The sequence below is a fragment of the Priapulus caudatus genome, unplaced genomic scaffold, assembly GCF_000485595.1.
Source record: "Priapulus caudatus unplaced genomic scaffold, Priapulus_caudatus-5.0.1 Scaffold639, whole genome shotgun sequence".
In the NCBI taxonomy this organism is placed as follows: Eukaryota; Metazoa; Priapulida; class Priapulimorpha; order Priapulimorphida; family Priapulidae; genus Priapulus; species Priapulus caudatus.
The window spans coordinates 120,150-133,182 of NW_014577700.1; the positions used below are offsets into that span (position 1 = coordinate 120,150).

The window sequence follows — 13,033 nt, forward strand, 5'->3', positions numbered from 1 at the left end:
CGTTTTGATTTTTTAGACGCTCCGGATGCATTCTGCAATAATTCCTTTGACATGAAAATTTAAATTCAGCATTATATTCAGTAATATATATATATATAAATATTATATAATATATATATAATATATATCAAAAGAGCTAATAAATAACCTAGAGCGTAACAAGCGGAAAATTAGTGCTATTTCACGCCAAATTTCATCACTTTGTGATGGTTCTTAGGACTAATCATGTTATTAGCGTTAAGCAGCATTGCTTTGCTCTCTAAATAAAGACACAACCGCTTGATCTCTACGATACCCCTAGCCGAGATATGGGACGTGAATTCATGCCTCACCACAGGCCTCAGTAGATAATGAGTGATGCGAAATAGCACTAGTTTTTCGTGTTACACTCTAGGCTGTATATTACTCTTGACGATCTGCAGGTCCCGGAGTGGATGCAGCCGTGCCGCGAAAGCGCGGAACAGCGCCGCCTCCGGCTGGCGCTTTTTGATCAAAATCGCTGCCCTGTTGAAAAAAAATTTCCAGAGGCTCGCTTTCTGGGGGTATAGTGAAATGATCCTTATTGAGCGATGTTGTGGGCATTCCAGAAGCCTTTCGAGTATGCACGTAGGTGGGGCGAGCATAAATCCAAATGCTCCGTTATCTGTTGCTATGCGCTCGGGGGCGGCCGGCTCGTCTTTTCCGTGCTAGAGAAAAAACGAATTTAGCGTTTCTGGTCTGTTTTATGCGCCTGAGAGTGTGTAAATTCGAACTTACTCGGATCGATGCGCAACGAGTCCCATCTAACGTACCGATTTCAGAGTATTTTTAAAAAAAAAACGCTCCTGTGGCTCGATGCACTAGGGAGCTGACCGCGCGGCTGCAGCAGCTTCGATACCGCTAGCGTAACTAAGACTTCAGTGTAGCCAACGATAGTTGGTCTGACTGAAGGTCCGGGTAGGTAGCAGTCTAGCCCTGCCGACTCGCACTACCCGTTCCATTCTTGGACGCTTCCAATGTGCATGTGCTGATCTTTGCCATTATGATTATCACGATATTATCTTGCAAAGCTCGCCGTCTTCGGTAGGCGTCAGCGCGTGGCGTGGCATCGTTGCGGCGGAGAATTTCGTCTCAGTCTCTGTTTGGTTGTTGTCTGATTTCTCGCGTGACACAAAGCTATGTTAGGGAACAGCAGACATTATGTTTTCATAAGAAGTCCAACACTGTGTCTTCAAAGTGGTGAAACAAAAGATCGAAGCTGTTGGGATGAGTATTTGTTTTATTAATAATCGTTTTTGAGAGCGTACGTTTACAGCCAGTTTTGCATTATCATTACATCGTGCCAGTGTTGGGCCTGCTTATAGCAAAAACTTCGTCTTACCCTTGTGGTCCGAGGGGGGCGCCCTGAGTTTGCCTTTGTGCAGAATAACTTCGCAGAAAAACTTAGTACAACTCGCGCTGCGCTCGCAGTTACCTTGACGGCGTGCATACCCCTGTGGGCAACAAACTGCCTGCGGCGCCCCAGTTTTAATCGAACGCGTGGCTATCAGTACTAGAGCTACGCTCTATGTGATTATTATGTGATTGATTAGTACGTCGTCATTGTTTGTATATAGGTGAACATTTCTATGTACATCAATAGAGGCATATGATTGTGCGGATGTATGTACTTATAGTCTATAAAGACCGAAGCTTAGGGCTTTCGCCTGCACGCGTTGCCGCAGGCCGCTCTGGTTATATGAGCCGCTGAGCGCATAATAAAGATTACAATTCATAAATAAAACTTATACATCACCAGGTAGAAGTAGACGGGTTTGACACTTTTTATTGAATATTTCATTGAACTTGCAAAGAGAGCCAGCTGAATGCAGCTCAAGCTGTTTCATTGTATTCTGGTAAAATTAACGTTCAACAAACAGACCTGAACGGCTAGGATTTACGGCTATTCGGCGAATCAATATCGCGACGGAGCAGCTATTGGTTGGGGGTTTGGCTTGTTCAATAGATATGTTGATTATTACCGTCGTGCATTGTTTGTTAGATTTAGGTTACATTTCTATTTTACCATGATAGAGGCGTATTATTCCGCATAGTATTTATTATAAGAACCCAGCTTACTGTACTCGCCTGCAGCGGGCGCCGTCCGCTCGTTACCATGAAGCCACTGACGCCATAATAAAATACAATTCATAATAACACTTATCAACACAGTGTAGTAAGTAGCAACGCGCTGTTGGACCACTTTTATAGATATTTTCGTGTTGAGAGAACTTTGCCCAGAAGAACAGCCAGCCTCAATGCAGCTGAGCTGTTTGCATTGATTCCCGGTAAAATTATTCGAGTGGTCGCTGGCAGCTATGCGATCTTCGTGCCGCCTGCCGACCTGCATTCGGATGCGCCGGACGGAGTCCATACGCTGCCAGCGCTGCAATACTGTCGTAGGACGTTCCCGCGGATCGCCGTGCGCCTTTGCCGCGGAACCTGCGCGCGAGATACATGCGCTGGTATCAGGCGCTTCGGGATTAAGCGAGCCGTGCGCGTGATGTCGGGAAGCAACGCTTCTCTGATTCCGTCTCATCCTGGATATATATACAATATAGTATACTATATATATATACAAAATACAATACATCTTACAATTTTATAAGAGCAGAATAAATTCCTTAAGTACTTAGGAGTTAACGATTGAACTATTAAGTACAGTCTACAGAAATATAGAAGTTCATGTTATTTGAACCATATTGTGATATATCTCTACTACATCTAGATGAAATTACATCTATAGAATACAAGAGTTTAGTTAGTAGTTAAGTAACAAGTACAGATATAGAGTTATAAGTTAGAGTTATCCTGTTATGTGATTAGTTTGAGATTTAGTTATAGTTGATATTACTATGCGTTGACTGAATATAATTACAGCGTGTTATAGAGCTAAGTGTACTAGTGAATAAACAATCGTATTATCAATAGGATTAGAAATAACCAGTACAGAAATGGTAGTTTAAGACGGTATATTTTTCAATAACAGACTACCTGACAAAACCATGACTACTATTCCAGGCAGTCGGATTAAATTATAGACGACAAGCGACTGAGATTGTATATTAACCAGGGGTGGATTCCAACTTCCGTATTAAGTAAAGATTTGTAGTTGTAGTGAATTTGATAAGTTTAAGCAACCGGGTACAAAGTTGAAATAATCTTATTCGTTTGAAAAAGGTGAGTAGAGGATGGTGTTAGAGTGTTTACCCTGAGAGTCAGCTGAATACGGTTAGAGGGAACTGAAGTTAACTAACCCGTGTCCGACGGAACAGATAAACCAGAAAGCGGGGTAGAACACTCCAAACGTGGACGTGTATTCACACTGAATAGAGGGGACAATTGGCATGACGCTTGCGCAATAGAGCAGCATGGATGGGTTGGACCGATATTTATTGTCTGATGGCGGTACTTGACTGATTTATAAGTTTAGCGTTTTGCAATTTTAATTAATGTCTTGCACACGCAAATTTTATATTACTTATACTAGGTTCAGTATCTCGGGCGACGTCGTAGTAATTGCTGAAAAAGTACTAAGTAATATGTTATCTAGGTACGGCATTTCCACTCGCAACAGGGCTTGGTCCTATACCCAGACATTCTACTAGCCCTTAGGCTGAGTGTTTCTACTAGCCGTCGGGCGATGCGTTGGGGTTTGTGGCGGCGTTAGTTTTCAAGCCCTGCGATATCTAAACATCCAGCACTTGCTCAGGAATTTCACACGCGCGCATATTAGTCCTCTAAATCTATTGCGTTATATCATATCTTCACAATTCACGAATATTGGTATATGCTGTTCTCCATCAGATAATATTCACTTATCCTCTGCCACTTTAATCTTTTCCTATTTATTATCCTTAGGTGATTGCCGACAAAATTCTTCACTCTCTCTGTCATGAATATAATGTGGATCTTCACGGTGATGTCGTGATACCAAGTGCGATGCTTGATGACCATAATTTTAAAAGGTTACTATTGCTTAATATAGCATAAATGATGTTGTCAAAACAACTAATGGCTAGAAGATTAAGACGTTTGTGTAAGTTAGTATTGTACATGAGCAAACCCAGATCCACCCACCTCACCCCCCCCTTCCACCACCCCCCGCAAATGGCAAAATTTTGCTCACTGCGTAGCCTCAGCGCGGCACTTCAGAAAAGTAAGGGCTGGGAGATATTTTTAAGGGCTAGTAGATTTTACAGGTCACTAGCCCTGCTGGCTAGTGAACATTTTAGGTTAGTTTCAAGCCCTGATATGGATATAGCTATATCAATAGTACGATCACGGCTTGTTATTATAATCGTATTGTAAAGTGTTAAAGCAAATTAAGATTATTGGAATGTGTGTAGCTTCTTATACGTCACATTATTTTCTTTTTCAAGTGTTGGGGCTTGACATTCAAGATGATGGGGGTCGTCATGAAGTTGGCTTCATGGAGAATATATTTAAAACTCCTCTGATGACTGATGGTAGAGTAGGTTGCAATTTCCAGGCTAAATTTCAGATTAATAAAGTAAGTACTCTTCATGTATTAACCATGTATTTTAAGGCCTTATCATAAAGGTGTAAATCTAACTTATACTATATTTATTGTATATATATAATGAATGAAAGCATGACAAAAAGTGTATGTGTGTGCGTGCGTGCGTGAAGTGAGTAAGTACAGAAGTAGGTAGAATGAAACATATAATGAAACATGTAATGTGTGAGAGATGGAGGAGAAATGGAAAGGAATAGAGGGAGAGAGAGAGAGCATGAGAGAAAGGATTGAGGGGGGCACAAATAAGAAGGGAGAAAAATATATAGCAGGGGAGGGAAAGAAGTGATGGATGACTACGAAGAGTGTTGGCATGAATGACAAATATCTTATATGATGAACAGGTGCCTGGAAACTTCCATATATCCACACATGCAGCAGGTCACCAGACAGGGATACCAGACATGTCTCATTACATCCATGAATTGAGCTATGGGGATAAAATTATGGTATGTTTCGATGTATAGTACTGTTGATGTTATTATTTGAACTGTCATGGTAAAAATGTATACCTTCCATGAATCCTTTCTGGCGATAACATCAATGTAACTCATTTGAAGTAAATCATTAATTGGAAACTATGCAGGAATTTTGGTTTTGCAACTTTGTGGCAAGGTTAATAGAAAGTACAGCATTTTCAGTATTTAAGATGCATGTACTGCCGGGCCGTAACCTGTGGGGGGCAAGGGGGGCTGCCCCACCTAGATTTTGCAGCAAAATTAAAAAATAAGCTTAGCTAATAATCGTAAATAACCCTAACATGATTTTTTTGGTCACTTATTCATGAAAGCCTTGTCTCAGACCCACCCTACCACACTATGGACGTTGATCAACAGCTGCGCCCGTCGCTCATCATTACACAGTTGAGTCATGAAATTTTGCCCCCCCCCAGGAATTTGCTCAGCCTACGGTCCTGTCCTGGATAGTAACAATGTGAAGAGTCCTGTATAGAGACTAGAGGTTAGGCTAGCATATCCAAATCTGCTAATGTCTGTGACGTTTCGGTTTGTACATGATAAACATTTCTTGTTGCATATAGGAGTCACATGTTCCCGGAAACTACAATCCTCTGAGAGATGCAGACAAAACTGAGGGAACTGGTGAGTGTTGTAGTTTACAGCGAGGAGCAAGGTAGGATTGCCTGAGGTACAGCGTGAGCGCCGAGAAATTGTCTTGTATAGTAACCACAGCCGCAATGTGTTTAGTAACCACAGCCGCAATGTGTTTAGTAAGGGCGCGATCCAACGAGCTTACGGACCTAACGACCGCCGGGGGCACCAGTCTCTAGGGGCGCGCCGGGGACATCCCCCCCCCCCGGAAATTTTGAAAATTAGGTTGTCTGAGACTGCATTTCGCGCGTTTTTAAGGCAGTATGATATGAAAACAAGCAGCCAAAAGCGATCCTCAAAACGTGGACATTTCTCAAATTTTTTTCTGCAAAAAAGTGGACCTCCGCAGCCTGTGTGTGTGTGTGGGTGGGTGGGTGGGGGGGGGGGGGTGCGTACCCTCTTCCCCACGGGCATGGGAGTTGTGGTTATTTGGTTATTATTGTTTATTTTTCTGGTTCGTAGCATAAATATACAGCCACGTGCTGAAATAGCAATTTACAATTATTATCAACTCTATTAAATTTCATTATACTCAGTTATTCAGATATAAGTACATCATGATCATGTACTGAACAGTACGTGTCAGTCTTTCTTAGGGAAAAATCGGATGAATGTAAAAATCAGAACGGAACGGAATAGTTTGTGGTTCTAATTTTATAAATAATATTTCTATAGTATCAGGGGGTTGACACGATTATTATCAAACCGATACGAAATAAAAACATTTGTCCATTCCTGGAAAAAGACATCAAAACAATAGTTACTTGTATTGCCTCAACGTGGCGCTTCAATCGCATATTTTGCTTTGATCGTGCCGATTAGAGGTTATCAACCGCAGGTGTATATGTGGCAAACCGGCGAGTTCATATCATACCGTCGTTCCCATATGTAATATATTTGTAGTAACATTACTACGTAAGTACGTTTCCCAGAAATCACAGAAATGGCTATTGATGTTCGCAGGTATGTTATCGATTGCCATATGTGTTCCTTCACAGTAATAGTAATACTAATACTAATACTTAGTAATAGTTGCCTGCGGCAACTGTAGGCCTACGCGGGCTATAGTTACTAGAGCTATACTAGTAGTATTACTAAGTAATAGTTTATACTAATACAGTAAATACTTTACAGTACTAATACAGTAGGGTATATTATTATTTTTTATTATTACTGTATTAATTACTATTTATTATACTTATAGTACTACTACTACTTGTTGTTGTTGTTGTTATTCGTTTATCCTCCTACTACACGAGGTCATGGTCACGATGTAAACCCTCTTTGTATCATTAGCTACAGGTGTTTTCTCATAGTAATTTGTTGTTGTAGTTTTTTAAGAATTTGTAACAACGGAGTGTCTGTGGCTAAATTACTGGGATGGACTCAGACAGGAATCTGGAGAGGGCCTGTTTGATGGTGGCATCCATCTCTGGTGTAAGATTCCTGTTTTCCCCAGTAAGGGTGGCAATGTCAATTGACCGATGGCTTGGGTTGGTGTTGGTCTTCACATACCCCAGTTCGATCGTGTCAGTCATCTTCTCCCTGCTAACCTTGAGTCGTGAGCAATGTAATAACTTGTGTTCCACGGTTTCATTGGCGAGGCCACAGTCGCATAGGGGACTATCACTTGCCCCGATCTTAAACATGTGACCACAGCCGCAATGTGTTTAGTAACCACAGCCGCAATGTGTTTAGTAACCGCAGCCCAAAACTGCATTCCTATTGTTACTAGTAGTGGGAGCTATTGTTGACTTTTTAGGAACTATACAGTCAATGTTTATTAGCTGCACTAAGTACTACATGTATGTGTATACAACTTGACGTATTTTCGTTTTTACAGCAATGGCAACCCATGAGTACATTATGCGTATAGTGCCTGCTATATATGAAGATATTCATGGTAACAAAAAAAGTGCCTACCAGTTTTCATATGCATATAAGGTAATGCTCATATGCATATAAGGTAATGCATACATATATTAACGTGCAACGTTGTTATTTATATGTGACATGTAATAATGATTATGGAATAACAATGGCATCTGCTGTTCGTAATCTATCATGAAAGCCAACAATATTGATGTTTGCAATATAAGGGTGAGCCATAGGTATAGCCTTAATTGTAGAGGTCTAAAGTCATGGGTAAATTGGATGCTTTCATAATTTTTTTCTGCACATGGTTAAAGATGTACAATAGGAAACCATTTTTCTTCAGTAGCGACCTATCGACATTGCTATGGTATATTTATTAAAAATTGAAAGAAATTCTGTGTAAATTATAATCTTACAATATTTTCCAACCACAACATAATTTAGATTGCGTAATTTTTCAGCAATATGTGCAGTATGGACACGGGCACGTGATGGTTCCAGCGATTTGGTTCCGTTATGATCTCAATCCTATAACTGTGAAGTACTTGGAGAGGAGACCTCCTATCTATAGTTTCCTGACCACTGTAAGTACCTTCTGTTTCACAAGGTAACACAGGTTCTATTGTCAACATGACAGATACATTTGTCAAGATAATAGCGATGCCGTTATCGAGAGAATATGCCAGCTGTAGTCCGTGTTGTCTGGCGAAATTAGGCAAGACCATTGTTATAACACAGTATAGGCTCAGTAGCAGCACTGATATCATAGTAACAAAATAACCAAAAGTAGTAAACTGACATCACGGCAGAAAAACCTTAGATTTGCCTCAACAATAATCGAATCTTATTTCAGTGTGGCGTGTATTTGTATAGATTACTTGAGACATTTGAGAGTTGTGATAGTTTTGTGTTGTTTCGTCACCCAGGTGTGTGCAATTATTGGTGGAACATTCACGGTTGCTGGAATCATCGACTCCTGCATATTCACAGCTGCAGAACTTTTCAAAAAAGCAGAGATGGGAAAACTGAGCTAACGTATGGTAATAGCGCCCCATGCACTATTCCACCGACACACACGCACACACACAGCATGCCGTGATAGAAGGTTTGCCAGGCAGAGTAAACACTGATGTCATGAGTGAACCTAAGGGCAGCTGCTGCTATGATGCAGCTTCTAGCTCAACGTAATGCTGGTAATAATTCCCATTCAGTAGTTTTATTCCATTCAGTAGTTTTATTCCATTAACTAGTTTTATTCCATTAACTAGTTCACGATCGTGGTCGTCTCATGTTCGGTATCCATCCTTTACGTTGGATCTACAGTTTGACTCACTGATGGCTATGTGTATTCATAGCAGGTGAGAATTCATAATTCATTGAATATTCATAAACTTCTATTTTTCCTGTTATTGATATAACCAGGGGTGTCATCTATATTATCACACTCCTGATAGAATATTATGTTTACCTGGTTTTATTTCTGTGGTTCTCGCAATAACATGTATCGAAAAATACCCTCAGAAAACCGCGCTCAAGATGCTGCTGCTAACTCGCGTTATGCCGTGGATGGCAAATTGTTTTTAATATAAATTTTAACTAGGAACCAAAAAAATCAAACTAAAATGTTTTAATCTTGTGCATCTCACACATGATCGTATAATGCTGCAGATTTGCGGGAAGAGAGGCTCTATATGCCTGCTGCTTGGACAGGTAATAATAAAAAGGAAAGAGTTACAAAGGGCACAGGTGCTGTTGACAGAAACATCATACCTACGTATGGCAGTCATAAGTCTCAAATCTCATAATTTTTTCACTACCCTCATTTAGAGTTTATGATGCTATAACCATTTGTGTATGACATTGGGGTCACTGTGTCTGAAACTCACCAATGCATGTTTACTGGTATGCAACGAACAGACGAACGTAGTCTTTACTATCGCTTTGTCATGTCGCTGGCGATGTATTGTTTATGTCAGGTATACTCTCCTGCAAGCTACGCAGCTGGACATTAATTAACAAACTTATATAACTTATGTCATATATGTGTAACCGTTTTATTGAGTTTTTAACTTCTCACAACTCTTTTGTTTTTACAATTGTTTGCACTTCTTGGGTTGCATGCTAGGTGCTGCACTTACAGTATGCACAAGTTTCAAATGTGTTTGAATCTATCTCCCGAGTTTCTTCATGTAATACTTACTAATTTATTATATATACTATCAAGGCCTCATCTACGTTTGCAGGCATTGATCCAGATTCGTCTATTGGGAGTTACTAAATCTATTTTTATATGCTCTATAGTTCCAAAGCTTTGGTTTTTATTATGTGTCTAGATTAATAGTAAATAATACAGAATTTGTTTTTATTGTAGACTTCATGTACTAATAAGGTAGTTCTCATGTTGAAATGCATAACAAGACTAGTACTAGGAATAATCATCCCCTGAAAACACTTCAGAAGAGGTAGTGAGAAAGGATGTGTGCACACGCGTATACAGTAATAAAATGGAGACAAAAAATCTATCTTACCAAGTTCATGTGAAAGGCATTTATTTTTAACAGTAATAAAGTTCTAAGCATGTCTATAATCAGCATGAATGTAGTAATTAGAAGTGAGTAATTAGTATATCAAGTAGACACTTTAGTTGCACCTTCAAAGATTTCTATTTTTTTTCTGGCAAAATTCACTGATCGAGGAAATTTCGATTTATTCTGATCGAGGAGTAATGACGATATATTAAAAATGTTATGTGATGTGTGGCATGTGTTTATTTTAAAAATAAAGAAGCAGTACACATGGAAACGGTGGGGATTCTTTTATATGAATTTATACAATATTCCAAATGGACACTTGAACGTGTTTCCTCGTGTGAAGTCATTTACAACAGCTCTCGAAAATTCCAAGTTGTCAAGATCTCGCTTGCAATCTCGATGACACTTGTTTGTACTGCAAGAATCGCACCGTTTTTCATGTATTTGTTACACCTGGCCACGACCAAACATAGCACTAGTTCTGAGGTACAGTGCAACAATTGAACTTCTGCACTGCACTGCACTTGAGCAAATTAGCACATCAGCTCATTACTGGAATATATGAACACATTACTGGAATATAAACTCATCTGCACTCATGACGTGAACATGCTATTGGCTTAACTGTGATAAACAATTTTAGAGCTTTTTACCATGTAATTGTACATAATCAGTACACAGTTTCGTGATGTGCTTGCATCATAAAAACTTAGTACAATAGTATTAATATCACCCAATATTAAACATTTTCCCCTCTCGGCCGTGTGCATATGTAAGTCAACGTTATATACATTAAATCAGGAGCGTATAATGACAAATTGTCATTATACGTCATGGCGTCAATGACGTCAAATTGTCATTATACGTCATTATACGTCATGACAAATTTGTCATTATACGCTCCTGATGAAATCAAGATGAAATACATGAGTATACATACGTTCGTGTGACCGTGACTATGAATTTACTAGGTGGGTCAGTGAAAGTTTATCCACCAGCTCTAACGTGAACTAAAGATAAATATAGGACAACAACATGAAAAAGATGACTGAAAGTCGAGTCGTCAAAGTGGACGAGTGGTTTCACTGCAGTGAAAGTCACGATGGCATGGTACAGTTAAATGGGCGAGTGATGTTCAAGTGTAAATAGTTGGCTGTTGAAATGTGTGAGTACATTAACGAGTTTTGCTATTATTTTTGCATTATGTCATTCTAGAGTCTACATCTATATTCATCTGCAACATGTCTGCTAGCCTGTAATTGCAGTCACTACGTCTATATGAACTTAAGTATATAAGTGCGAATGGAATTGAAATGAAAACATAGTCATACAATTTATTTATTTAAGGATTTTCTCAATGAACTTTAAAATCTTATACATGAGAAAATGTTGCTTTGCAATGAAGTTGGGCATTTTCGTAATTCCGCCTATTGAAGAATTGGTATTTAGATGGCATTTAAAACGAAATGATGAAATGACTGGAAACACTATTGTTGATTGCTTGAGTAATGTACGTGACTAAAACAAAATAGTGTAATTTTGTAACTAATTTTGTAATAATAAATTATATAGTTATTTATCATAGAGAAACACATAATGAAAACTACGATCGCTCAGCGATATCTGGGTAGTGGAAATCTGAATGCTGTGCCATAGCCACCTCAACATTTTCTAAAGAAATGAAAAAAATAAGTTATGATAAATGTATTTCAACAACACGACCGAGCTAATAGTAGGCACACGAAAACATTATGCTGTGAGGTTATGTTAAGTAAGGTAGTTATAAAGTGTCTATAATATAGTAAGTGTGATACTTCAAATCATTGATTTTGCACGTTTATGGGACCACATAAACGTGATTTTACCTGCTGGGATTATTTTCCTATGTATATTGTAGCAGTGTATATTCGAAACAAATTAGTTAACCATGCAAATAATTATAGAGTGTTGACTGAATTAGAACCAATAGCACCGCCTAAGATCAGTCCCAAAGTTTCTATCCATCAGATAGCTAACAAGCTTGGGCGCAACAACATTGACTAGCCAACTAGTCTACGAGCTGCAATAGCGTATTACCTAAATTAATGATTCTCTCCTTGCAAAAGGTGCTGAATATTTTAATATTTATAGTAGTGCCTCATTTCTTCTTAAAAATATTACATCTGCTGCCTTCTCTAATAGCCTATAAATATATTTACAATCGCAAGCAGAGCTATTAACAGCCCAAGTATCATAACTGTCGTGTCAGTATGTGATCTACAACCTTGCTTACAATGACATACTAAAACCCTTATCAGATGTACAGCTTCTATAGCTACTACTGCGGTAGCAACACAGTGTCATCGTAGCGGCTACGCGGTCGACGCGTCTGGCGCGGTCGACGCGTCTGGCGCGGTCGACTCGACGAGTCATCATCCTAGGGACTGCTGGTTCTCCTTCACCTTCTCCTCGCTCTCCATGCTCACTCGCTCCTTCTTCACGAGGTCACTCAGCTCTGCAAGCTGCTTCGCCGTCAGCTTGATGTTCTTCATGTTGGCAATCAGTCCCGTGACCTGTCGACAATCAGAGAAGATGATCAGTCCCCGCCGTACATCCATCCCACCGTCAGCCGCCATCAGCGTCAGTATTCACTCACAGGGATGCGCGAGATGTGCTAATGACAATAACTAATGTGCGCTGACGTGTTATAGAGGCGTTTACGCACGTGCGAAAGCAGACGTAGCCAGCAGTAATGTCGCGGTGAATTACGAGCCTACTGTGTCTCGTGTATGGGTTAATTATCACCCTTCAACATGGCAGATGTCACAAATAAGCGCTGATTGCAGGGAAAGGTATAAGCAGCACACATCTCAAATAGGGGGCACCGGTTGCAGCATAAGGCAAATGTTGGCATGTAGGCATGTCGATACTAGGTTGCTGAAAGCACAGGTGGCGCTGATCGCGGCGGCGGGAGGTACAGGTGG

The 13,033-nt window shown here is 39.9% G+C and overlaps 1 protein-coding gene across 1 annotated transcript in view; it reads left to right on the top strand.

The window, feature by feature from the left end:
- The window catches only part of LOC106812367 (endoplasmic reticulum-Golgi intermediate compartment protein 1-like), an 18,719-nt gene extending 8,378 nt beyond the window's left edge, over positions 1-10,341 (top strand). The window contains exons 4-9 of the mRNA XM_014816221.1: positions 4,401-4,531; positions 4,900-5,004; positions 5,595-5,655; positions 7,508-7,608; positions 8,001-8,123; positions 8,466-10,341. Coding sequence (XP_014671707.1) covers positions 4,401-4,531; positions 4,900-5,004; positions 5,595-5,655; positions 7,508-7,608; positions 8,001-8,123; positions 8,466-8,573 — 629 coding nt within the window. The 3' untranslated portion in view covers positions 8,574-10,341. The remainder of the gene's footprint in view (positions 1-4,400; positions 4,532-4,899; positions 5,005-5,594; positions 5,656-7,507; positions 7,609-8,000; positions 8,124-8,465) is intronic.
- The last annotated feature ends 2,692 nt before the right edge of the window (positions 10,342-13,033 follow it).